The 27,602-nt window shown below is 47.9% G+C and overlaps 2 protein-coding genes across 3 annotated transcripts; one reads left to right on the top strand and one right to left on the bottom strand.

Moving 5' to 3' along the window:
- Positions 1-337: 337 nt before the first annotated feature.
- CETN2 (centrin 2) lies at positions 338-4,594 on the bottom strand. 2 transcript variants are annotated; one of them, XM_036887268.2, is made up of 5 exons: positions 4,411-4,594; positions 3,380-3,538; positions 2,937-3,065; positions 1,392-1,529; positions 338-960 (listed from the first exon to the last, which is right to left on the bottom strand). In XM_036887268.2, exons 1-5 carry the CDS (start codon positions 4,576-4,578, stop codon positions 871-873), a joined length of 684 nt encoding a protein of 227 aa, XP_036743163.2. In that variant the 5' UTR covers positions 4,579-4,594; the 3' UTR covers positions 338-870. The 2 variants fall into 2 exon arrangements, with proteins under 2 accessions (XP_036743163.2, XP_036743162.1); XM_036887267.2 differs by lacking the exon at positions 4,411-4,594 and adding an exon at positions 4,089-4,319.
- Positions 4,595-4,638: 44 nt separating this feature from the next.
- On the top strand, positions 4,639-27,046 carry NSDHL (NAD(P) dependent steroid dehydrogenase-like). The gene is made up of 8 exons (XM_036887266.2): positions 4,639-4,770; positions 10,911-11,020; positions 14,204-14,362; positions 17,967-18,113; positions 21,475-21,603; positions 24,021-24,163; positions 25,382-25,484; positions 26,623-27,046. The coding sequence occupies exons 2-8, from the start codon at positions 10,934-10,936 to the stop codon at positions 26,953-26,955; spliced, it is 1,101 nt and encodes a 366-aa protein (XP_036743161.1). The 5' UTR covers positions 4,639-4,770; positions 10,911-10,933; the 3' UTR covers positions 26,956-27,046.
- Positions 27,047-27,602: the final 556 nt, after the last annotated feature.

Consider the following 27,602-nt stretch of genomic DNA (forward strand, 5'->3'; position numbering starts at 1 on the left):
CAAACGACCAGAGATTGGCTGAGTTCAACCTACTGTCATAATAACCTGGCTCTCTCTCCCTGATTCATCCAAGCACAAATTACCAGTAAGACTCTTTTTTGGCCTTACACTTTGCCAAACTACTTTGGGGGCGCCATTGGGCTTAGGTGAAATGGAAATTCTACGTGTTTTACATACCAACAGGTTCCCAAGGCAAAAAAAATTCATGTCAGTGGCAAAGAATATTCTTGTTTTCTGTCTACAGGCTGGTGAGTTTAGGATCTACCAGGATGCTTTCAACACAATTTAGAAGATGAACTGATAGCCAAGGCTAAATAACATCCTTAGAGAACAAAAGTTCAAAATAAGAAAGGCTTTATTTTTAAGTCAAAACAAATAACACAAATACACACCCAAATCCAAGTGAGAGGTCTCTGGGTTTTATAAGAGACAAAGCTGCACTCAGGTGTCGATTAAAACCAGAGCCAGTGATGAGATGCTCCCCACCCCGCTTGTGGCAGCACCAACACAACCTGTGCTCCTCTAATAAGTTGCTCTGGGGGGGGGCATGAAGAATGTGGGGGTGCATGACGGGAGTGAAGTGCTACATGGCAGAATGGCAAGTGGGCAAAAGCTGGAAGACCCTTTTCTCCTCTCCAACATGCTCTCCCTCTGTTGTGGGGAATTTAAGTAATCCCCAGGTCACCACACAAACAACTTTGATGTCAAAGAACACTCTCGAAAATCTAAAATAGATTCGAGTTTGTTACCAAAGTTATACAGGGAGGTCAGTGGGGGAAAATAATTTGTTTTCTCAAAAACTAGCTTTCACAGAATAGCAGCCACTAAATCTAGGTACGTGTGCTTGCAGTAGAAAGAAAGAGACTGATCTTAGTAAAGGCTTGTCTTTTTCATGATGCGCAGGAACTCTTGCTCATTGACTTCTCCATCTCCATCTCGATCAGCTTCATCAATCATTTCCTACATGGTGATAAGGATTCAGGTTAGATGAATTCCTAAATGAAACCAAAATATGACTAAACAATAGGCTTTCACAACACTACATGAATAGACAACTGTCCACTCAGTGCTTGCTTCCTGAAAAGTTAGGGGATGACCAAAGTCACACTATGTCACACGTATCACCTGGAAGGGAGCTTGAAGATCATCTTGACTAGGGGGAGTTCCTAAAACCTGAAATAGTAAGTAAAATTCTATGTGTGTGCGTTTTCCTAGGAGCAGGGTCCATAGGTTTGTTATACTATCAAAAGAGATATTAAGAGGTCAGTGAAGGGACAAGAGAACACTAGTTTTTCTTCAAAGTGGTGCTCATATCAAAGAAAACATAACTCAAAGAAGTCACACAGGGCTCCAAGCAGGAATTCTGAGTTCCAGTCTGATGCATTACAAACCTGCAGCTCCTCATCAGTGAGATTCTCACCCAACTCCTTGGCTACACGCTTTAGGTTTTTGAATGATATCTTCCCAGTTTCATCATCATCGAAGAGCTTGAAAGCTTTCAGGATTTCTTCCTTGGTGTCTTTCTCAGACTTAACAAGTAGAACATAAAACACATGTGTAGAGAACACTGCAGTTACTTGTGGCCTGTAGCCCCACGACTGCCTAACCCCTCTGCCCTGCCCCTACATCACCCCATGGTCGTGGTGATGGCCTTCATAAATAGGTCCTAGGTCACAGGGGATCAAACATCATCCAGGGTAGAAAAAAAAAGGACACATCATTAAAATTATTACAAACCCAGAGGCTAAAAAGGAAATATACACAATTGCACTTAAAACAATCTTTGTGTACAAACCAAAGAGAAATTGGATTTGTTTTTAATATACAGGGGTCGAGGATGGAGTTAAAATTAGGGGAAATATCCTCTTTAAGCTGGTAGAGGAGGGATCCTCATGGCTGGTGGCAGAAGGTTGGAAACAGAGGGCTCTTTCACTTGTTATGAGATCACAGAGAGTTTCTGGGATTCCAAGGACTCCAACACAGGAAGGAAGCAAGATATCCAAGCGCTCAAACTCCAAATACTCCTGAATGGTAGCTCAAGATAGAACCCTTGGGAAGAGCAATTTGGGAACCAATCTTATATGTGGGACAGCTTTACTAGGTAGTCACAGAATGCTAAGTTTCCTGATCTGTTAAGTCAGTCCACAAAGAAAAATATAGGTATGATTAGATGGTTTCAAAGCAACAGAATTACTAGAGGAGGAACAGACCTGTGCCCTGGGAAACACCCGAGACACTGACGGCAGTTACTCCTCCTCAGGCCAGGATGCCATAGATGTGCCATGCTGAGGAGGGGCCAGGGGGCCAGCAGAAGAGCAGTGGTCCAATGAGAACATACTTCCTGGGTAGGATGGCACCTGGGGCTGAGGTGGACTGGTGGGGCGACATCTCATAGTCTCTCCTGACCCTAAGGATCCTTGAAAGGAGTGATACCTGAGAGACTACAGAGCCTGGGTGAATTCAACCTTGGAAGTGCTGACAGACCAAATCCCCAGCAGAGCAGAAAGCACAGCTGCTGAAGTAACCAGCCCCCAGCATAACAAATGGGAGAGGAAAGAGTTTTGAACGTTAAAGCACAGAGACTTTTCTGCTCAAAATGTAAGCCACTGTGATATTGTTGGTGTTTACAGGTTTTCCTGCTTGAGGCTATCACACTAACATATCAGCTGGAAGAAAGGTAACAGCAAAAAAGTGACAGCTGCAGTATACTTTCACTACTTTACAGGGGGTAAAATGACTTTTCCTGTGACTTGGTGGCCTCGGAGTAAGCCAGGTAGAGCCCAGGCCTCCTAATTCTCAGTCACAAATACTATGCTTTATTAGCTCAACTCTCTACTTTGTACTAACTTCTCTTCAGTGACAACATTTTTATATCTAGATTCAGATTTGCCCACCCTTATGGATAGAAAAGCAGCTGATTATCTTAGCTAACTTACCATTTTTTGAGTCATCACAGTCAAAAAGTCACTAAAGTTCATTTTTCCTGTCCCCTCCTTATCGATTTCAGTTATCATTTTCTTGATCTCTTCTTTCTTGGGTTCAAAGCCCAGTGCCCTCATGGCCACCTACAATGAAAACAGGAGCATCTCAATATGCACGTCCAAACCCAGCAGGAGCAGAACACAACAGTGTTGAGAGCACTAAGCCAGCATCCGCAGTCCTGTTAAGCTGATCAGCAAAACTATAACATTATGCAGATTCATGTTTGCAACTGAGTCTAATAACACGAGGTAAATAGACAGGAAAAATAGCACAGTGCATCCTCCCCTCTTACTTTTTGCAGGGAAAAGAGGGCAAAATGGGTGGAATGGTCACAGGGAAAGACGACAAAAGAGCAGAGGCAAGGCAAAGCAGCAGAGCAGCAGTGTCCAGTGCTTGCCTTCAGTTCCTTAACATCTATGGTCCCAGTCCCATCAGCATCGAAGAGATCAAAAGCTTCCCGGATTTCCTGCTTCTGCTCTTCAGTAAGCTCTGGCTTAGGACTCATCCTCTTTCGCTGGGCAGTTGATGCCATGTTTGCCTTCTTAAAGTTAGAGGCCTTCAGACGTTTTACAAACACATAAGCACAATATCATGTAACACAGTTCATGTTTTATATAAAATAGTGACAGACAACCATATCTATCTTAAGAACAGTTTATACCAACAAATTCCAAAGCTTTGCTTAACAGGAGAGGTAACAGAGTTTACTGGGAAGAACAGTGACTCTATCCCTCCCTCTTCTTAACTATTGTTTGTAAAAGCAAGTTGTTCTTCTGGACATCTGGTATCGAAAATCACCCTGGAAGAGAGCTAGCCAAGTAGCTGATCGTGGATAACTGCACAGATAATCATCTCCCCCTGATTTGGGGGATCCGAATTCCAGAAATGTCCTTAAAACAACCACTAGCTTCCCTCTAAGTACTCTTTCTGTTTACTTCCTAGATTTGCGTAAATATCACTAAGTTGTTAAGATGTATATTCCATCAATATCGAATAATAAAACTCAATCTACTCAGCATATCTGTGCCTTCTCTGAGAAGCTCAAAACGTCTCCTGAATGTCCCCGTATTTAAATTTTAAAATGCACGTTAACAAACATCATCAACCTTCCCCAGCTCTGTATGGAAACTTTGGCAGAAGGAGGCGGCCAGGGTCTGAGCGGGGTCGCGGTCTGCGCGGAAGCAGAACCTTCTTTGTGCAGGGCCGTCCCCGAGGGGCCGGGGAAGGCCCGGGGCGCCCGACGTGGGCGCGGGGAGGACCCGGCTGGGGGCGACCGGGCAGCAGCGGCGAGTCCCGGGCCCAGCGGGCCTGCCGGCGGCCATAGCCCACCCTTCCTCGGAAAAGCTTGGAGGAGGGCGCGGGGCGTGGGGGCGTCGGGGCCAGACCGGCGCCTGGGGAGGCTCATGCCCCCGCGCCGCCAGCACTCACCATGGCGGCCCAGCTCCGCGGCCTGTCGTTACGGCAACCGACGTACACCCAGAGTCGGCGCCGTTCCCAGCGGCCCGCGCGCGGTCGCAGGGCTGGGCAGGGTGGGGCTAAGCCGCCGGGCGGGGCGCTGCGGGCCGAGACCGGGGACGGGCGGCGGCCAGGCCTCATTGGGCAGGAGGAGCACGCCCGGGGCGCCGATTCGTCGAGCCGGCGCCGCGCCGAGCCAATCCCAGGGTGGAGGAGCGTCTGCAGACCCTCGGCTCCCGACGGCGGGGCGGAGGCGGCGGCCGCGGGCGGCGGGAGCTCGGCGGGCGCTGGCTGCGGGCGCGCTGAGGCCGGCCGGGGGCGGCCCACGGACGGGTAAGGGCCGCCGCTGTGCGCGACCAGGCCCGAGGGCGAGGGGCGGGGGGCGCGCCTGTGCCGGGGCTTTCTGGGCTCGCCTAAGGCAGGCTGACCAGGGTCGGAGAAGACCGTGACCTTGCGTGTCGGGGGGAGACTACTCACGGGGGAACAGACACCCGGCGAAGGGAATGGACGTGCCGGGCATTGTCACCGAGGTTTGCACGGCTGGCAGAACCCCAGTCCGCCGAGGCTCTTTCTCTGAGGATGCCCCTTGGAGAGCACCCCCGTCCCCCAGCCACATTCCAAGAGAGGATCGCTGACTTTTCGCCCCGCCTACAGCAGCCCAGGCGCCTGTGACTTTGAGGAGAGTGAGGGAGGTAGGAGCAAGCATGGGGGGAAGAAGGCGTCAAAATAAACTCTCTTTGCTACCCAAACACTCAGGTGGACAGGGAGGAACATTCCAGGCCCAGACACCCTCGTGAGCAGTCACCGAGAAGTTTGAAAGTGTGAGGCATGATTGGAGAATGATAAGAGGGGGGGTGCGAGGGGAGGCCCTCCTCAGCCAGCCCAGTGTAGGAGGGCTCTCAGCCCTTACCTGCCTCCACTCTAGCCATCCACGACACAGCTGAAGTTTCCTAAGCTGAGGAAGCCCTGAGGTTTTTATTAGCATCTGTTCAATGAAATGGTTCACTGACCTGCCGTTTGCCCTCTTGCCTTTGAGCATGAACCAGGTCCAGACCCTTTCGGTTATACTCGACTCTCTATTTCTGTCTTCACTCCATTAACCAGCTTCCAAGTTCTATCATTTCTCCCCCTCACATGTCAGTTTTTTCCTCTTTTCCACCTCTGCTGCTCCTCTCCCAATTCAGGCTTTTCACCAGCAGCCTCCCATCTTGTACAAGCTGGACTCCTCACCATCATCTGCAAGGCCAGGCATGACATGTCCCTCCTCTCCCCTGAACACTAGCTTCTTTGCTGGGCCTCAAATGCACAGGCACACTCTTGTCTTAGAACTTCGGATCCAGCTGCCCGTCTGCTTGGTCCACTTGTTTCCCTTCTCCATGTCTTTGCTCCATTCCACTGTCACCTTCTCAGTGAGCCACCCTTAGCACCCTGTTTAGCACTGCAGTCTCCAGCACACTTAAGACCTACACCTTGCTCCACTTTTTTTCCCCCATAGTACTTATCACCTTCTAACCTACCGTATATTCCACTTACTTGTTTTGTTCTTTATTTCCCACCCACTAGAAGGTAAGCCCAATGAGGGCAGGCATCTTTGCTTGGTTCATCTTAGCTGGCGCAGTGACGTGCAACATATTAGGTTCTCAATACATTTTGGCTGAATGACTGCTCATTTCCTGCTCCTCACCTGTCTCGTCCACCCTGCTCCACCAGGTTAATCTACCCAGTGAACAGCTCTGCTCAGGTCACCCCCGTGCTCTTAAACCTTCAGAGACTTCCCGTGACCACAGAGTAAAGTCCTGACATTTGAGCCTGGCCTCCGAGCCTTCTGCCCAGTTTTGCCCGCCTTCTAACTTCGTGTCCCTCCCTGCCCTATTTTTCAGTCTGCGGGATGGCAGCCTGGCAGAGTAGAAGGAACAACCACGAGTTCTGCCTTGGCCATTTCCCAGCTGTGTGACTTTGGGCAAGTTCCTTGACCTCTCTGAACCTCAGTTTCTCATCTGATGAATGAGACCAGTACTGTCTCCCACACCGATGCTTATGATTCCTAACTATGTTTCTTAACAGAACAGCATACTCTTATGTAGAAGGACCTGACATTTAGCAGCTTTTCGAGCCGTATTGATTCTTCTCTAATTTGCTTGTGTCATTCCCCCTTCCTGGCATGCCTAGAGCATTAGACTTGGCTAAAACCTTCCCCACGCTGCAACCAGAGTGATCTTTCCTATCTTAACATTCACCACTACTCACCATTTCCAGGGTTTCCCCCATCTCCTCCTAACCTGATAACACAGCCCCTTCCTGTTCTCAACTTTGGTCCCAATGTTGCTTCACACTCACTGTGACACAACTTGTCACACAGTTGCCAGAACATACTGGCCATGTACCATCACCTCATCCTTGGAATAGCTTTCAGGACACCCACCCCCTCTGTTTGCCTCACTCCTTCCGAGCCCTGAGAACTCAGTTTAGGGATCGCCTTCTTCGACTAGGCATCCTGCTCTGGGTTTACCTTCATCAGAGCTCAAAGGCCCTCCTGCAGTTCTCTGCCAAGTCTGTCTCCCACACTAGATGGTGGGTCCCTGAAGGTCTGTGCTGTGTCTCACGCAAGTTTTCACTTGGCAGTGGATGACAGTCAGTGACTTGTGTGGGAACACCTGAAGGAACGAGCTGACACACAGGGTTCCTTTATACATTGCAGCTCCCCTTTTCCCCACTACAGCTTGTGTGAGCTCCACAGCAGCTCTGAGCTGGCAGGAAGGACTGCTGCCGTACACACAAGGCCTCTTAGACCAGCTGCAGCAGCACAGTTCAACCCGTATCCCACTCTAGGCTCTTTGCTGGCCTTCCAGGGGCTCGCCACCTCATGGGCCAAGACGAACATGGGGAAAAAGTATAAACCCGTGTGCAGAGGGTTGGAGTGGAAGCAGAAACAAGTGCTAAGGAAACAGCTAACCTGGCCTAGGGAGGGGGAGGAGGTTTCACAGAGATGACAGTTGAGCTAGGCCTTGAAAGATGAGGAGGAGCTCACTGTGGAGGTGGGAGGGAAGATCCTCCAAGTGGAGGGAACAGCGTAAGCTAAATCTCACAGGCACGCTGAAGGGTTTTCTGGTGGCTGCTGCAGATTCAGAGCCAGGGCCTTTCTGTGTCCTAAGAGTAAAAAGACAAGCGGAGAAACAAAAGACTAATAGAAACACATGGACATCCCAGGTCTGTGAAAGGACAAGGTTGGGCTGATTGAATCCTTTGGGGAAGTCATTTTGCCTTGAGTCCTGTTTGTGGCTCTCCTGCACAGACAGGCGTTGTCTGTCCACAGACTAGTGATGAGCTGGCAGGAGCCACGTCTCAGCTTCCCGCCCTGAACTCAGACAGGGCAGCAGTCAGGGCCCTGACTGCCTCAGTACATGCCTCTGAGTCACTCTGCATTTACCCTTCCCAAAGCAGCTGATCTCCCACATTCTCAGACGGGGGAACACTTGTCTCTATCTGGCTTGAAATGGACAGACTGTCCCTTTTGTGTCCAGGACTCAGTGGTTGGGAATGTGCTTCAGCAGGAAGGAGGACATTGGGCTACTTGCTTTCCATGGCCTCCCTTTCATCTTTGCTGAGCATCTTCTCATATGCTTATTGGCCATCTGTATGCTTGTTTGGAGAGGTGTCTGTTCAAGTCCTTAGCCCATGTTTTAATTAAGCTATTGGGTTTTTTCTTTTTACTATTGAGTTAAAGTCCCTAATATAGTTTGAAGAGTAACGTCTTATTAGATATACGGTTTCCAAATATTTTGTCCCATTCCATAATTGACTGAATTCCCTTCCTTTTTAAAGCTAGTATTCCATTTTGTTTTTCTGTTCATCCATCAATGCACATTTGGGTTGCTTCCATTTTTTGGCTTCTGTGAATAGTGCTGCCACGAACAAATAGTGGGCATACCAATATGTTTTCAAATCCCTGCTTTCAGTGTTTTGGCATATATACACCCAGACGAGGGGTTCTGGTTTCTCTTCATCCTCGTAAGTACTTGTTATTTTCTGTTTTGATGATAGCCATCCTACTGGATGTGAGGTGGTATGCATTGTGGTTTGGAATTGCATCGCCCTAGTATTAGTGATGATGGACCTTCTCATGTGCTCATTGGCCATTTGTAAAGATTGTCTTTTTTGGAGAATTGTCTATTCAGTTAGAACTATTCTTGGTCTTCACTTTAACCTGAGCATATATCACATGGGGGATTTAGGTTGGGGGACTTGCCAGTGGGGTCAGACTCATTCCCTCAGCTAGTCCTGGGTACACCAGCCCCTAGAGACAACTAAAGTAGCACCAAAATGCTTCTTTGGCTCAGAGTATTTACAAACTTTAAAATGACTTGTATGTAATTTGAGACAGAGTAGATTCCATTTTGTTTTTGTTTTTACAAGAGGCTGGTTGGCTGAGGATTACATGAGCGCTGTTTGAACAGTGGGGATCCTTGGGGGGCAGGATGAGTTTCTGCCCTTAGAGGTTGAGGCAGGGGAACAGGTGTACAGCTTCCTGCTTTTCTGGTAGTACAGTGGACTATGGGATTGGCAGCTGTGCTATTTGACATTTCAGGAATGCAAAGAATACCTGCTTTGATTTCCTGGGGCTGCTATAACAGATGCCCACAAACTCAGTGGCTTAAAACAACAGAAATTTCTCTCACAGGACTGGGGACCAGGAGCCAGAAATCAAGGTGTCTGTAGGGCTGCGCTCCCTTTGGAGGCTCTAGGGGAGGCCATTTGCCACTCTTCCTCACGTCTTGCCACTTATGGCAGCTCCAGGAGTCCTTGGCTTGTGACTACATCCCTCCACATGCCTCCTGCCCTTTCATTTCCTCTTGCTTCCCTCAGCATCAGGGGAAATTGCATAAGAACCCAGCAGTGGGTATTCATGAGCACAGCACCATCAGAAAAATAACAAACCCATTTGCCCCCAGTGAGGCTCCTGTGTCTTAGATTGTGTCTGGATATATGTGGTGAAGCACAGAAGGAGGTCTGCCTGGGCGTGTACATACACTGTGTACCCATGAGTTCACTGGAAAGTGAGTGCCTGCTTTGTTCTAGGCAGTGTGCTTCATGCCGAGATACAGCAGCAAGCACGACAGACAGAACTCCTGCATGCTCATTTGCTAGACCTCTATCTCCCATGGAAACATGTCTTCTGTGAGGGTGAAAAGATGGCAGCGCCCCTTGCCAACACCAGGAGGATGATGGGATAAAAAGAGAGAGAGGAGAGGCATAGAACTATAGGCCAACTTTGCTTATTCATTATATGCATTCTGAAAAGGTCCCCAGAAAGTGAAGTTTTGAAATAAATTGTTATGATAACTTTCATTATGATTTCAGAAATGTGTTTCCTCAGAATGGCCCCATCAGACACTGAGGATCCAAACATCCATTTTCAAGGACATTTCAACCTCCCACAAAATCATTGCCTGTAGGGACACATGACTCTGTGTGTGTGTGTGTGTGTGTAACAAAAGCGGTGGAACTGGATCAGAGCCATCACGGTGTTTGAGACCCCAGCAACACTGGCTGCCAGAGTGTTCTCTGAATCTAGCCTTTGATGAGAGTTAGACTCTTCTTTGTCGTGGTTTTTACTGTCTCCAGATGTTAAGGGATACATGACTTAAGTAAATTTACTACTACCAAGAAAACAGGTGCAACATCAAATATGTCATAACCCAAAATCTAATGGCTCCTCTTTGCAATTCAGTGTTATGGGGGAGTGAAGAGAGGAGTGCATCCTAAGGGCCATCACCAAAGCTTCTCTTTAAACTACTCTCTGCTTTGTATTAGTGTGGGACTTCGTCAGCTGGTGTGCTTTGCTGTGCTCTGTGTGTGAACTGCTTGGTCCCCGCCATACTCTGACCACTTCCTGAGGGTTTCTGATGGCCCCAGACACTCAGTTCTTCCACACGCCGTCAGGGTGGCTTACTGTCACCAAGGAGAGCCCGTCTCCTGCCGCAGTCTTCGCCTCCCACCGTCCCATGTCCTGGCATGGTGGGGCTGAGCACTTAGGTCATTTTCCTGGTGAGGAAGCTGAGCTGCAACAAAGAGACACGACTTGGGCAGATTTCCCCAGCGTGTGATGAGGCAGTCCCAGAGCCCAGGACTCCCTAGGTCTGTGCCTTTCCCTCTGCACTGCTACAATCTAACGGTCAACACAAGGGACAATCTGACTGAAGCGCATGGAGTGCTGTGGGAAAAGCTACGATGCCAAAGATGTTCTTTTTGTTATAACCGATGAGTAAGGTTATTTCACATCCTCTACTCCAAGCATGCAGTGAGCTGGAGGCCCAGCCTCAGGAAAGATAGCTGAGTGCCTCATCCAACAGCTACAGCTACGGTTCAGCTCTGAAAACTCAACCCAGGGGGTGGCATCCACACAAAACACTTAACAGTTGAAAGGTGTTTTGGATTGTACAATATAAATGTCTATCTCTACGTTTGTCTTTAAGAAAAGTTCATCGCAAGCACGACCATGCTTGGAGCTGAAATGGAACAAGCAGTTGGTGAGCCAATGAGAGACCAGGTCCCACGGACACATTTGACAGAAGACATTCCAAAAGTGAGTGCTGACACCAGAAAAGGCTAACCGAAACCAGTAAGGGGAAAGTCAAGCACATACATATCTGCAAGCCACTGATATTTCGCTGTGTGTGAAAAGTGTTATTTGATACACTTATTAAATTCATCAGTGGGTTGAGTGTTGATTTTCTGTATACAGTATATATCTTTAAGGTATCAGTTACTGCTGTGTAACAAAAAATGTCAGAATGTAGTGGTTTAAAACAACACCCATTTCTTGGTTCATAATTCTGTGGTTTGGGCTGGGCCCAGCGGGGGGCGATGGGGTCCCTGGGTGGTCTCCCCGGAGCTCATTCACACAGCTGCAGACATGGAGACCTGCCTGGGGTGTGAGTTCTGAGCCGTCTCACTCACATACCTGGCAGTAACTGCTGGCCGTCAGCTGGGAACCTCAGTTTGCCTTCCTGTGGCCTCCAGCAGGCAAGACGGGGCTTCTGGGTAGAATGGTAGAAGCCTTCTCTGCACGTACAGTGGCGCTAACAAAGCCTCCTAAGGTCTAGTGTCACAAGCATCAGAAAGGGCTTTGAGGAATTGTCAAGCCTCCTGGAGATTCTTTACATAAATCTGCAAAAGGTTTGGTTCAGTTCACTTTTAACGAATGCCAAGAAATGTAGTCGCACCAAGGTAAAATGTGTTTGTATCAAATGTTAATAAATTAGAGATACCTAGGAGGTTCCCGTGGGCCACCAGATAACCCTAGTTTTGGTGTGCAGCTCAGAGTATAGCCTCCTCTGTGCCTCTGTATTTGGAAGTTAAAGTGAGATGCTAATGATCAGATGAAACAGCAGAGCCACTTCCATCTGTACTTCCTGATTGGTCTGAATGTTTACTGATACTCAGCAACCAAAAAAAATCTAGATTTCAATGGTTGTTCTTTCTCCTTGGCTGACTTTATAGGAAGTAAAAGTTATAAATTAAAACTACCAAAATAAAAGGAACACTTCCATCTTAACTTATATATACCTCTGTGTAACACTTTGTGAAAACAGGGCCCACAGCTAAAGACAAAGGAATATAGAAAAGATTGGAAGAAACCCAGTGGCCTAGACCATTCTTTTATCTCAAGATCATATTGCAATTAAAATTGTTTGTGTAGATGGCTTTCTTTCCTATTCTTAAAGCTCTAAGATGTCAGTTTTATAACTCTCCTCAGTAACCCATTCTGTTTCCGGTTTGGAGTTTTATTCTTACCTGTTAGTACATATTCCTTCTTGCCCACTGTGCCCGCTTCCTCTGCATCATCTTTAATGACCATGCAAAATAAGGGGTTATTTTACCTAACCTCCTATCACCACATAACATTATAGGTGTGATTAAAGACATTGTCCTGTCACACATCTGACTTCTCTGTGGTAAACGCCAGTTCACTTCTCATCATTACAAACTCTCTGAAAAGCAGTCTTTGGCCCACTCACCCCAAGTTAGTATAATAAAAGAATCCACACCACTGTCAAAGAGAAAAACATGGATTGCTCACATGTAAAATCATGAAATGAAATTGTACTGGACATAACAGCAAGGTTATTTGATTTTTTTTTTAATTAGACTGTCAACCTTGAAGCAACTGTAACTAGAGATGCCAGATAATATAAACAAGAGAGTCTGAAATCCTTTGGGATACTATCAAAACATGTCTAGTTCTGACCTTCTTTGGGCTCAGCAAACTTAGTAAACCGAGAAGAATCAGTTTGGGAAGCAGAGATGCTCAGTTACACTAAAAAACTGCATTTGCCTGTATAGCCGGCCTGGTGAGGAGTGGCGGTGGGGAAGCAATTGCCAAAAAGGGGGTCAAATGGGGTTTGTGTGTTTAATTTCCCTGTGCTCTGGGGATCTCTTAGAAATTTCAGTCAAGGTGTAAATTTATTTCACAGGATATGACTCCAGGTGTATGGGAGTAATCAAAATAAAATGTAGACAAGGATGGGTTAAGAAGATAACTTGAGGGCGGGGTGGAATAGTGAGGCCAGTTGTCAGTGGATTACACATGCCTGAGCATATGATGCTAAAGCTACAGAGCCGTCTCCACATGGGACACCAGGTTGGGAGGCACGGATCTATAGAAGGACCCTGTTACCTTCTGTGTTTGCTGCATATCTCAGTTGTATAGGCATTTAAGGAAGAAGTAGGGGTTTTGTTTGTTTTTTAATCAGGAACAGAATTTCCTTAAGATCTTTAGTTCCCACAACCAACTTTGGTTTACTATACATGAGTTTAGGAAGAATGGGAATTTGTCATCTTAAGGAAGTCCAGATAACAGTTTCACAAAGACCTCAGAGAGGAGGGATATCACAGGTCCACCTTTAGGGACAATTGTAGCCAGCTTAATCAGTGTGCAACAGCCATAGTTTTGCACTGACTCCCTGGAGGCTCTGTTCTTCCATTATCTCCAGTTGCCAGAATTGGAATTTAGCCAGGAAAGTGCACATGTTGTGGATGCTGAAATGTAAACACCATAGTTCTTCCCTGATGCATCAACTTCCTTAGCACTTAGAGAAGCTCCAAGCTCTGGGCCGAGCTGATTAACAGCTCACCAATCCCTGTCAAGAGATCCCATCAGAGGGCAACACAGCCTTAGATGGATATACTAAGGCCAGAAGGAGTTAGGTGACAACCCAGTGCCACACAGTCCAGTCCCATGGTGGTTGGGGAGGGAAAGGGGTTGACTTTCTCCTGCAAGTGTGGAGCCTGTGCTTGCTTCTTCTGTTTTAAATGCAGAAAGGAGTCAGTTGAGTGGGTGGCATGCTGTGGTGTGTTTGCTTTGCTTTGCTTTGCCTTGGAAGTGCCTGGGGGGTCTGTCGGGACCCACTTTTGGGTTTTTTGTTAAGATTGTCCAGTTTTGATCATAGGTGGTTTAATTTCTTTCAGAGATGCCTCCTTTCCTTTCATTAAACACACAGCATGTATTGGGTCATCCAATCCAGCCAAAGTCTGTCTCAGTATCTTTGCTACCTCTCTTTGCCTCCTCTCCTCTAGGAGAAGGGGTTGCCACTGATGATAGAACGGCAGAATTACATAAAGCTTCCAACTTGGCTGAAGAGTTTCAAACAAGCAAGCAAAGAAATGGACCTACCGTGACAGTGGCTCATGAGGCGTGAGTCTAGGCTCATTATAGCTTCCAGTTTTCACCACACCTGTACCCGCCACCATCCCTCTCTTTCCGCAGGCCAAGAAGTGCACAGTGATTGGAGGCTCTGGGTTCCTGGGGCAGCACATGGTGGAGCAATTGCTGGCAAGAGGCTACACTGTCAATGTATTTGATATGCGGCAAGGGTTCGACAACCCACAGGTGCAGTTTTTTCTGGGTGACCTCTGCTGCCAACAGGTAATGGATCACCAAGCCTTGCTGTTTCCCCACAGGCCCGCAGAGGGAACCCACCAACCACTTCCCCAGCTCAGAGGCTAGCCAACTTGTTGTTTCCAAAAACTCTTTTCTGATTCTGAAAAATGTTAAAGTTATAGGAAAGGATTTAACATGTACCCACATTCTTACTACTTAGAATGAATAGCAGTCATCTCTGTCACTACTCCACTCTGCAGTGCTCAATATGGAAACCAGTGAACCACTGGGTGTGGCTGGGTGCCACTAAAACTTCATTTACAAAGTTGTGCACAGGATGTATTGTGCTGACTGCTGCTTCAGAGTATACACCCAAAAGTACAATTGCTGGGTCTAATTTTTGTTTATTGAGGTGTAATTCACATTCGTAAACTTCACATTTTTAAAGTGCAAAATGCAGTGGCTGTTAGTACATTCACAAAGTTGTGCACCTGCCACCACTGTTTCATTCCAGAACGTTCCCATCACCCAGAAGAGCTCCAGGCCCTTTATGAGTCATTCTCCTTTTCCTTTCCTACCCTCCCAGCCCTTGGCACTCCCTCATCTCCTGTCCCTGTGAATGTGCCTATTCTGGACATTTCATTGAAGTGTAAGCATACACTATTTGTCCTTTAGTACTGTCTTTCACTTAGTATAATGTTTTCAAGCCTTACCCATGTCACAAGAATATTAATATTTTGAATTTTAATAGATGTTGCCAAATCAGTGGACAAAGCTGCCATGTCAATTTTCTATTCACACCAGCAAGCGGGTTAGGATCCCCGGTGACGCACACCCACTGCTGATGCTCGTAGAGTTAGGTATTTGCTGTTGGGAAAGGTGTAAAATGATAGCTTGGCACTGCTTAGAGTCCCGCGGCCTCCCCACCCAGGCTGCCGGGCTCCGGGCCCTTCGTTCCGCCTCTTCTGCAAAGTGCTTGTTGCTGACCTTTGCCCATTTGTCTGGGGGCTTGTTTTCCTTATGGATCTGTAATCCCTTCCTGTTTGGGACGCCAGCCCTTTGCATGCTGTATATATGGTGAACGATTTCCCTCAGCTTGTCTCTGGGCTCTCATCCTTGGCCCATTCTTAACATTGTATCATTTGCCATAGTTTTGTTATATGAATTTTAAGGCCACGGCTTCCCCTGCAGCCCTGTCAAAGTGCAGGCCATTTTCTCTCCCACACTGCCCACTCCTCTGGGCCACTGCCCTCACTCTGCCCTAAGCTCCCTCCAGCTTTGATGCCAGCAGACTGTCCGTATCCCTGCACCCTGCCACAGCCACCACCATCCCTTCCCGGGCGACTCCATCTCGTTTCTTAGTGATCTGTGCTCCCAGCCGGTATGGGCTTCATCCTCATTGTCGGCAAGTCCAGTACTCGCAGAGATGACCCTGCCAGTGCCGTCACCTCACCTCTCCTCGGCCTCCATGTCTCTTCACTCCCTAGACCCATAAATGTGTCCTCTCTGTGATCTCTCTTGCACTCTGAGCACCACCAGTTCATGCCCTCAGAGGCCTCCACTGCACCAATGTTTTGAGCCCACCCAGACAACTGGCTATCTTCTACCATGTGCCATTCGTGTCCCCACCACCTTGCTTGCTTGTGTAGCAGGAGAGGGAATGAGAGTTGTTGCAAAGAATTGGCTCCTGGGATTGTGGAGTTGGTGAGTCTGAAACTTGCAGGGCAGGCTGGCAGGCCAGAAAGTCGCACCGGAGCTCATGCTGCAGTCCTGAGGGAGAACTCCTTACAGAAACCGCAGTTTTTGCTCTTAAGGCCTTTCAGCTGATTGGATGTATCACACTCAGATAATGGGGGATAATCTCCTTCACTTAAAGCCAACTGATGATAGAGTTAACCACAGCTCCAAACTACCTTCACAGCAAAGCCTAGACTAGTGCTGATGGAATAATGGGACAGGAGCCTAGCCAAGCAGACACCTAAGCCTCCCCATTAGGCTGTACTTCCTAGCTATAAACCCAGCCCTGCTTAAATCCAGTTCCCCTCCTTGGGGTTTTCTGGGCAGGTGAATGGGGCTGAAGAAGAAAAACAAGCTTTTTGTCTCTTCATAGCCGTGGCCTTTGAGTGGCCCTGTGGTGCCTCCTGGCTCCACATCCACAGACCTGCCTGTGTCACACGCCTCTGCAGATACTCTAGGTGCCAAGTGGAGCCTTACTCTTCCTCCCTACTCAGCAGTTCCACTAAGGACGCTCCCACCCTTCTCTCCCACACCAGCAGCTTATCCTTCTACCAGATGGCAGCCATCTGCACACACAACGACACCTTCCAGAAGCAGAGCATCATGATGTGAGACCCCACTCCAGCCAGTACCCCACACCTCTCTCCTGCTCAAAGCAGAGCTCAGAGAGCCCTTTGGGCCTGCCGCCTTTGACAGCTCCCTCCATTTGCCTTGTGGAAGTGCTCCGGCTAGGTCTTCACCTACCATGCAGGCCATCCCACCCACTCATTTCTTCTCCTGCCTCACCAGTTCCCCCTACTCAGTCTCCTTATCTCTCTGATTTCTAAACTTGCCAGGATTCAGGCCTTATTTTTCTCCTGGTGATGTTAATATCTATGTATGATCATTTCTAGATCTTATTGATTAAGGTTTTGCAAAATGGTGACATGCTATCATTCCCTTTATTAGATCAAATCTTTGTACCTTACGCAGAATAAATGCTTGACTCTTTCCCTTTATTAACCAGTTTGCAGAAGGAATTCTTATTCTGACTGATCAAAGTGTCCCCTCCTTGGCCAGTGGGAGCCTCTTCAAGTTGGCTCTTGAGTCCTTTGTTTGCCTTGTTGCTTTTCTAATTGCAGTATAGTTGGTATACAATATTGCATCAACTTCAGGTGTACAACATAGTGACCTGCCGATTATCTACAATATGAAATGCTCTCCACGATAAGTGCAGCTACCACCTGTCACCATATCGAGTTATTTCAATCTTACGGACAGCTCCCAGTGCTATACCTTCATCCCCACGACTTTTTATTTTATAATTGGCAGTTTGTACCACGATAATCTTTTAACAGGACCCCAGGAGTCTTGGCTAGCTTCTCTACTTTCTGGTATGACAAGGTGTTCCCAGCTCGTCTTGTCTAATTCCTGCCGCAGATCTTTAATCAGCCATTGTTCTAGGGAGCTCTGGTTCCTGTGAGCAGTAAATTAGACATACCTGTTTTCAATCCCTTCCAGGTTGCTGTCTTATATCTAGTTTCACAGAGAGGAATGCTTCTGTGTATTGGCTGTTTACACTGTCTTTCATGGTATGGGACTCTCCTATGAGTCATGATTTGTATGTGTGAGCTCATCTTCCCCAGGAGTTTTACCCTCAGGTGTGCCCCCCACCACCATGGGGCACAGAGGCACAGATGTTGCCTCTGTCTGGATCCCACAAGCTTCTTGTGTGCCAAGCCAGCTTTTGGGGGGACCAGTCAGTGGGGAGGAAATGATGAAAGGGACAATATGGTTTGTATCCATGCTAACTGTAGAATTATAAAAGGGCAAGACACCTATGTGCCACTGATTGGAGACTGGGAGTGTGAGGAGGCTGTTTACTTGTCTTGAACGGGACTGATTGTTTTGTTGTCGTCATTTGCTTTTCCAGGATCTGTACCCAGCTCTGAAAGGTGTCAACACAGTTTTCCACTGTGCATCACCCCCACCATCCAGTAACAACAAGGAACTCTTTTATAGAGTGAATTACATTGGCACCAAGAATGTCATTGAAACTTGCAAAGAGGCTGGGGTTCAGGTAAGGGGAAAGCTGGAGGGAGTGCTGCCGGGGACTTGTGTGGGGAGCAGGGTTCTTCCTGCTGTCCTCCTGGGCCTCGCCAGGCTTGCTTCCTGAAGTGTTGTGAAGATCCTAAACACTGAGCTCTAGCAACTACTGGGCCAGTTTCAGCTAGGATATTCCAACTGTACCTGAATAGACCATCTGAGGACCCTAGGGCTTATTAGTCTTTGGTTAAAGAGCTACAGAATTTAGATACTGCTTCTGCTCTTTTATTGCGGTAATCTATATGTATGTATTGTATGCATGTATATACATACATACACTGTGGTAAATATATAAGTTTATATAAACAGTATTTACTGTTTTAACCATTTTTAAGTGTACAGTTCGGTGGCATTAAGTGCATTCACAGTTTGTACAACCATTCCCCCCATCCATTCCTCTCCAAAGCTTTTCTGTCTCCCCACACTGAAACTGTGTGCCCTTTAAACAACAGCTCCCTGTCTCCCCTTCCCCTCTGCATCTGGTAACGTCTGTTCTCCTTTCTCTCTATGAATCTGACCACTCTAGGGATCTCACAGAAGTTGACCCAGACCCTATTTATACCTTTTGCATCTGGCTTACTTGACTAGCACAGTGTCCTCACGGTCCCTCCACGCTGGCGTGTGTGCCAGGACTTCCTTCTTTTCATGGCTGAATAACATTCCATTGTGTTCCTCCACTCATCCATACACGGACACTAGGTTGTTCCCACCTTTTTTATTGTGAATCATACTGCTAAGAGCATAGGTGTGCATATAACTGCTCCAATCTCTACTTTCAATTATTTGGATAAATAGGCAGAAGTGAAATTCTTGTATCATATAGTAATTCTGTGTTTAGCCTTTTTAAAGAATTAGCATACTATTTTCCAGATCTTGCTTATATTTTTAAAGAAAAACTTTACTTTAAGCTAACAGAAACCTGTTACAACTTAGACCTGAATGGGTACACCTTTCCATCATGTTGTATGTTGCTGCATTGTTATAAATCCTTATTCTCAGGATCACTTTTACAGGGCACCAGCCACTGGACAAAACAGCTCCCTCTCAGCCAAATACCCCACCTTCACAGTGCCGTATACCATAGGTGCTGTGTGAATGAGAGAAAAGACTGAAGTGAAGCAGAGGGTTTCTCTCCCAACAATCCCTAGGTTACCAGCCAGCCCCTGGCATTGTCAGCTGGTCCGGCAAGAATAGCAGAGAAGGAGCTCTTCTGGGCTTACCCCCAGAAAAGCTCGATTATAGAACAGCGAGCCCTTACACTTTGCCCTGCAGTTGTCACTTGATTGGCTGTTTGTTGGGTTACCAGGAGTTACTAATGTCACTTAACAGGTGAGGAACCAGATTTAGAGGGCTAAGTGATGTCTCTTTGCTAGTAAATGACAGAGATGGGATTCGAATCAGACCCTCCGATGCCACATCCCAGGTGCCTTCCCCTGTACTGTGTCCGTATGGAACTCTGAATTATACTGCTGCCTTGCTGAAAGTGGAACATCCCAGGCATCCAGAAAGGATTCCAGAATGATTTAGCACCCATCCCCCAGAACAGGGGTCAAGTAGCAACATTACTGGTAGAGTTGAAGCCCCATGTGTACCTATCCTCCATGCTATTGGGTCCATCCGCACCCATGAGAAACCGCTGTTCGGAATCTGGGTTTGCTGCATGTGTGGCCAGCATAAGGTATTGGTTTGCATGTTAAAAAATTTATAAAAAATGATACCATGTTGAGTCTATCTTCTTGCCGCTTGCCTTTTTCCCCAACAGCATGTCTTTGGTATTTTTCCGTCTTGATGCGTGTAGTTCTGGCAGCTTAGTGGGTACCAACAGTGCAGGAAATGTTTTCTGTGTTGTGTTTAGGGAACGTTTCCCTGCACTGAGATAAAAGATTGTTTAATGTGGTTTTTTTCCCCCAAAGGTTTAAAGTGTTGCTTCCCACACTTCAATCTCTACTCGACCAAGAATTTGTCTGTATATGGGCTGAGGGAGACATTGAGTGTTTTCTTGTTCAGCACCATTTACTGTGCGATCCAGCCTTTCCCGACTGCTTAGCACCCTACCCAGCACGTCTCAGACATTGGCGCCCTTCTTGGGTCTCTTCCTGGCTCTTTCCTCCACTCCACTGGTTTCCATCTCTGCCCATGCCATCGTGTTCTGCCTCAATTAAGCAAACTGTAGGATGCCTCTCAGCATCTGGTAGGATAAGTTACCCCCAAACCACATTCTTCAGAATTTGCTTGGCTGTTCTTAGCCCTTTGTTTGTCCATATACTTTTTAGAAAAGTCAGCTTGCCAAGTTCCTTGATAAAGCCTATTGGAATTGTTACTGTAATTGCATCAAACTTAAAGGTAATTTGGGAGAAAATTGACATTTTTTCCAATATTAAGTCTTCCTATCCACAAATACATAACCTCTATTTAATCTCTCTTTAATGCTTTTCAGTAAAGTTTTACACTTCATAAAGATTTTTCACATCCTTTAAATTTATTCCTATGTACCTCTTTTTTTGGTCATTGAAATAATATCTTTCATATTTCATTTTTAATTGCTAATACATAGGAATAGAGCCAATTTTTGTATATTGATTTTGTGCTCAGCAACTTTGCTGAACTCTAATGTTTTCTGTATATTTATAGTGTTTCTACATAGACATTTCCAGTATCTGTGAATAGGGATAGTTTTGTTTCTTCTTTTCAAATCATTATACCTTGTTGTTCGTCTTACCCTGCCATGCTGACTTGGACTTCCAGTGCAATGTTGGGTAAAGGCGGTAAAGGTAGAATTTGAGCTAGTGGTGTTCAGTGCTGGATGAGCTGCCCTCGGCAGAGGGCTACAAGCTGGGAACCCTCATAAGAGAGCATCTTCCTTTTAAATAGCATTTCTCAAGTGGGCACATAGGTGTGCACGTGTGGGTGTGCTGACAGGCCATGGTGGACATCAGAATCCCCAGGGCTCTTTTTCAGATAGACATCTCCCTCAAAGTCTGTGGGCTGTTCTTCCCCACGGAGATTCACTCCCACAGTGGGAGCCCATGAATAATGGAGGTCTATTCCGTCCCTCAGTTGTGATAGGGGAGGGAAAAAAGTGAAATCCTCTGTTTCAGAATGTGGTACCATAGTGTGTCTCAAGTCTACATAGATGCAAAATATGGTGGCTTTTGATTTCTCTTTTAGGAAGGCCTGAAAAGGGAGGGCGTTGCAGTAAATAATTCGCATGGCACCTAGCACTCAGAGGTCGTGAACAGGCACCATTTAATTTGCTTTCATTCGTGATCATCAGTGTTTAAATAGTGATCATTCCTGACTCATATTTTTGTAAATCTTCCTTTCTCCTCTATTAGAAACTCATTTTAACCAGCAGTGCCAGTGTCATCTTTGAGGGCATCGACATCAAGAATGGCACTGAAGACCTCCCTTATGCCAAGAAACCCATTGACTACTACACAGAGACCAAGATCCTACAGGAGAGAGTACGTACCTGAGAACTGGTTGAGTGAGTGACAAGCGAGGCCCATGAACATCTGAACGGTTTAGGTTCTTAAGAGAAAATGTTTACGAACATATGAAGTTAGTATTCTGTGGCCTAAGTACACCTGGGAAGAAAAATTTGTGGTTGAAATTCACTTTTAAAAATAATAACCATATAGCTTCATGTGGCCAGACATTGCTCTAACCATTCATAGGAACCACCTCATTTAAACCTCATAGTGGCCCCATAAGGGGAGTACTGCTGTGGTCACCAGGTTACAGCTGAGGACAGTTAATGCATGGCGATGTAGAACCATCCTGATGCTGTATAGCTAGCAGGTGGCTGACCCCAGACAGTTTAACTCTGGAGTCTGCGCTCCACCTCTGTGCCATGCAGGGGTACTCATTTGTGATAGAAGTTGGAAATCAGAGGCAATTTATGGTATCCAGAGTATGCGGGCAGAACTGTACCTACCACACTGAGCATATTTTCATTTGAGCAGCACTCCTGCCCCTGCTCCCTTTTTGTTAAGTTAAACAATGGAAGGATCTTGCCTTAAGGAAAAGTATTTTAACACTTGGCACACCTGCCTCACACAGGGGCACCTGGTTTGGTGGCAGTCTGGGTTGAGTGACAAGCACCAAGCCTTTGGGCTCTGAGGCTCGCTCTGGGGACCCTGACAGCAGCTGGCTCCAGGGCTAGTGTCAAGGGAGGACATGACCTTGAGGATATTACCTCAGCTGAAAGCCATGGGTGCTCATGGCCAGCTCTCTCTGGGTAGCTGGGAGTTCCCCTCTCCCGTGGGTTGACAGCATATCACAACCACTGAGATTTTCTTTCACAGCCAGTATATATCAAACCAGAATTGGCCTGAGTCCCCCCGTGTTGCCCAAGAGCCAGCTGCCTCCCGCCTGTTTGCTATTACTCCAGTTTGGGAAGTCCCAGAGGAACTCCTGTGCAGGGAGACTCGAGGGCCTCCCAGTCCAGGTGTGGAGGTCCAGCCTTTGGCTCTGCCACCCTGCTCCTTAGAGCGCAGAGCTCCCGCCTGCTCAGGCGTGCCCCGAGGGGCACCGGAGCTTCCTCTGCACACTGCACTCTCATCCACAGTGCCTGGGACTCCCACCATTTGTGCTCAGGCGCTCCAAACAGCAGCCATGGCTTAGACCATCAGTGTCACCCCAGCATTGCCTTTGGGTCCCCAACAGGAAATAAGCAGAGCTGTAACACCTGCATCAGTGACCCTCCTGGAGCCTCAGGTCAGCTGCTGGCACACAGCCCCCCACAGCTGGCTTTCAGACCTCCTGACTGATGACAAATGAAGTGCTGTGTTGATCAAGACCCCTTCAACTCTGTTCTCTTTAGCAAAAGAGTTGAACCTTGGTAGAGTGCATTCAAAGGCTTAGCCATTTCCTGCACTGCCGTGGGGACCAGAGCCCTCGCAGGGGAGCCAGAGCAGCTCTGGGCATCGGTCACGAGGCCACTGCATTGCCACTATAAGTGCAGTCAACAAGTAGGGTGAACTTGCTCGGACCAAAATACGTACAAGAGTTCTGCCGCCACAGAGTAGAAATCCTAGGTGAGGCGATAGAAGGGGCACCCACAACCTCCTTACCAGGCTGGTAAGCCCCAGTGGATGGGGGCCGTCTCATTTTGTTGGCACTCAGCTGCATCAGGGTAGGTACTTTCATGGCCCCCATCTTTACCAGTAACAACAAATCATTTGGGAAGTTTACTTTGGAAGCAAAACCCATTTCTCTGTACTTCAAGCCCTAAAGTTCTAGTTTGTCCATTCAGCCACAGCAGAACACATCTTTTCTCTCTTCCTGAAAGTGGATGATAGGAATAATGGCTTCCACTTCTTGAGTGGTTAATAGGAGTTAGACACTACTCCGAGCACTGCATCTGTATTGGCCCACCTCTGTAGCTCTCCAGTCGCTGCCCTTCTTTGTCCGGACCCTCCACCTTCCTGGTCCCTTCTTCCTGGCCTTCTTGGGTTCATCAGAGCCCCTTCCTAGGAGGTAGTACTCAGAGCCACCCGGAGCAGCCCAGGACAGGTGGGAACGTGCAGTCAGCACATGGAGCTTGAGGCAGGAGCCCCGCCGAAGGCAGAAGCCTCCCTGGAGGCTCACGGCTAACCCAGTAACTGGAACCCTCAGATCTCTGGCTTGAACTGCTGCCAACGCTCGCCTTCCCCCGGCTATATTTGTGCATTTTAGTCTTTGAACCCAAACCCAGGCCTTTCTCTTTGATCGTACTGGTTTTGACCCAGCTGTCTCTACCGTACTTTTTTATTATAGTGGTGGGGGTGGGGTGGGATGGAGCCTGGGGAAGTGGGTGGTGTCTGTGGCCCCTGTGGGAGATGCTGCTTCTCTTCTGTAGTACATCTGCCATGGACACGCTCTGTGTGCTCTCCTACAGGCAGTGCTGGGTGCCAATGATCCTGACAGGAACTTCTTAACCACAGCCATCCGCCCTCATGGCATTTTTGGCCCAAGGGACCCACAGTTGGTCCCCATCCTCATCGAAGCAGCCAGGAAAGGCAAGATGAAGTTTGTGATTGGGTAAGTCAGGCCACAGTTGCTCTTCTCCGTGACCTCCTGAGCCTGCCATAACAAGGGTCAATCACGGTCGCTGTTTTCTTATGTGGCTTCCTCTACTGCCCTCTGGTTCATTTCCTGGGGCTGCCACAATAGATGACCACACAGTGGGGGGCTTAAAATAACAGAAATGAATTCTCTCCCAGTTCACGAGGCCAGAAGGCTGAGATCGAGGTGTGGGCAGGGCTGGTTCCTTCAGGAGACTTGGAGGGAGAATCGGTTCAGCCTCTCCCAGCCTTGGGTGGTGGCCACCAGTGCTAGGCGTTCCTTGGCCTATAGACACATTACTCCAGTGTCTGGCTCTGTCTTCACATGACCTTCTTCTATCCGGGCATCTGTGTCCAAATTGCCCTCTTATAAGGGTTTAGGGCCCACTCTACTCCAGGATGACCTAATCTTAACTTGATTACTTCTTCAAAAACCCTATTTCCAAATAAGGCCACATTCATAGGTCCCAGGGGGAACATACATTTTGGGAGGATCCTATTAAGCCCGGTCCGTCCTCTCGGATAGGCTGGAAAAGTATGTGTCCTTGTTTGGAAATGGAGGGAACAGGCTCAGAGGGGCAAGTCTGCCCACAGACCAAGGCAAGTGGAGCAGTGACACTGCCCCTAGGGGGAAGCGCCAGCAGAAGGGCCTCTGCACACGGGGACAGTTTGGCCCTCTCCCCAGTGTGCCTTCTCCCCCTTCCTTTACTTTTCCCCCTTTCTTTCCCCCTCCTCTCCCTGTGCCTTGCCACCTTGCCTTCCTGCCTCTCGCTCCACCTCCCTGCTGCCCCGGTGGTAGAAAATGTGAGGCCAAAGACAGGCGCTGCCCCAGAGGATTCTGGAGGGAGTTGAAGAGCTGCTGTGCAAATAGGAGCCCAGGGCAGATGGCCTCAGTGCTGGCCACACTGGGACGGGGCCGGCAAGGCACCAGGCTTTCAGATGCATTGGTTGGCCCTTACATGTCCTGCTGTCCCTACTGACCCAGGAGCCCCGGCCCATTGCTCTTCTTCAGCTATTACAGATGTCTAGGTGTGCCAGGGGCTGACACTGCCAAGGCAGATGGCAGCTGTTCTACAGGTAGCAACCTCTCAAATGCTGAGACCTGAGAGCAGCCCTGAGTCCACATGCAGGGGCTCTGCAGGGTGTGCAGCTGAGTGGTATCAGCCCAGTGGAACCATGCCCTCTATGCCCACAGGAATGGGGAGAACTTGGTGGACTTCACCTTTGTGGAGAACGTGGTCCATGGACACATCCTGGCTGCAGAGCGCCTCGCCCGAGACACAGCCTTGGGGGGGAAGGTAAGGTGCCTGCTCCTCCCGGCTCGGCAGCAACTGGCCTACCGCATTCTTCCCCTGCATGTTTGCCCATATTTGGATTTCTTTTCCCTGTGATTGGATTCTCTGGCAAGTTGCCTCCATGATCCTGCATCCTGCTACACCTACTTTAGGATCCCATTGGGCCAAGGTTGAGCCCCTTGGGTAGGGAGTTGAGTGTCACCACAGTGTGTTATCTCAGTACCACACATTGCTTGGGGCAGGCAAAATATGGATCCAGTGAGCTCAGATTGAACAGAAATTCAGGCCACAGTGCTCCATGTAATATGACCCGGCTGCCAGCCAAGGGTGCCACTGGATACTCGAGACAGTCCCACATGCCCTAAGTGCGGTACTTGTTACCCACTCTCCCAATCATTCCAGAAGTCTCCTTTTTTTCCCCCCATCACCCACCCATGCTCATGCCTCTCATCCCTTTGGAGAGGCAGGTGTAGATGCCAGTGGGCAGGATGGACGTGGGGGAGGTCAGCTCTCATAGACATGGGAGAGCCCACGCCGCCCCCTCACCCTTTCCTCCTGCTCCTATGGCCCCCATCTTCCTGGTTTCCATGACCTTTGGAATCTCCCCTACTTGGGCCTCATGTTTTCCTCCCGGACCTCTGCCATTTTCCTACTCATATAACTCTTAGGGTGGCAAGTAGGGTTGGTATGGCTTTGGTTTTGGCCAACCACAGTACATTTGAGAAATGTAATAGGACCCGTTCACTGCATCTGAACATAAGTTTTACCATGATTAACACAGTTATTCAATTAACAAACATACCTTCCAGGGTATACTCTGAGCTTCACTTAAAATCCTAGCCGATAGGTAAAGCTTGCATCGCGTTCCCTCTCTACACCTGAAAGCTGCCCCTAGATGCAAATCCAAAAGGTGTCTCTGCCACTGGCTGACATTGGCAGATTTGAGGACCGCGTGAAATGCTGCAGTTTGTGTGGGCTGAATATCCCCTGTACTTCTGAGCTGGAGCAGGCAGGGAACAGCCACTGATTTCCCAAAATATTGGACCTGGCTAAGCCAGCAGCTTGTGCTAAGCTCCACACACTGATTGTGGACCTCTCCCTCCAGCGGGGAGAAGCTTCTAACTTTTTGTTCTCTCTCCAGGCTTTTCACATCACCAATGACGAACCCATCCCTTTCTGGACATTCTTGTCCCGAATCCTGACAGGCCTCAATTATGAGGCCCCCAAGTACCACATCCCGTACTGGGTGGCCTACTATCTGGCCCTGCTGCTGTCTCTCCTGGTGACCGTGATCAGTCCTGTCATTCAGCTCCAGCCCACTTTCACCCCAATGCGAGTTGCACTGTCTGGTACGTTCCACTATTACAGCTGTGAGAGAGCCAAAAAGGTCATGGGCTACCAGCCACTGGTCACCATGGATGATGCCGTGGAAAGGACTCTGCAGAGCTTTCACCACCTGCGAAAAGTCGAGTGAGGCACTGCAGAGACTGGCCTGCTCCATGCAGTCCTCGCTGAGAGCTCACCCCTCTGTGGACCAATAAACTAACCTAGTGAGTTTCTTCTGAGCTTAGGTCTCCTGCGAGTTTTTTATGTACAATATCATGTCTTCTGCAAACAGTGACAGTTTAACTTTTTACCAATCTGGATGCCTTGCATTTCCTTGTTTTGTCTGACTGCTGTGCCTACGACCTCCAGAACTATGTTGAATAGAAGTGGGGAGAGCAAGCATCCCTGTCTTGTTCCCAATCTTAGAGGAAAAGCTGTCAGGTTCTCACTGTTCAGCATGATGTTGGCTGTGGGTTTGTCATATATGGCCTTTATTATGTTGAGGTACTTGCCCTCTATACCTGTTTTGTTGAGAGTTTTTATCATGAATGCATATTGAATTTTGTGAAATGCTTTTTCAGCATCTATGGAGATGATCATGTGGTTTTTGTCCTTCTTTTTGTTGATGTGGTGGATGATGTTGATGGATTTTCAAATGTTGTACCATCCTTGCATCCTTGGGTTGAATCCCACTTGGTCATGGTGTATGATCCTCTTGATGTATTTTTGAATACGGTTTGCTAATACTCTGTTAAGTATTTTTGCATCTATGTTTATCAGGGATATTCGTCTGTA

This window comes from Manis pentadactyla, chromosome X (genome assembly GCF_030020395.1).
Source record: "Manis pentadactyla isolate mManPen7 chromosome X, mManPen7.hap1, whole genome shotgun sequence".
Taxonomy (NCBI): Eukaryota; Metazoa; Chordata; class Mammalia; order Pholidota; family Manidae; genus Manis; species Manis pentadactyla.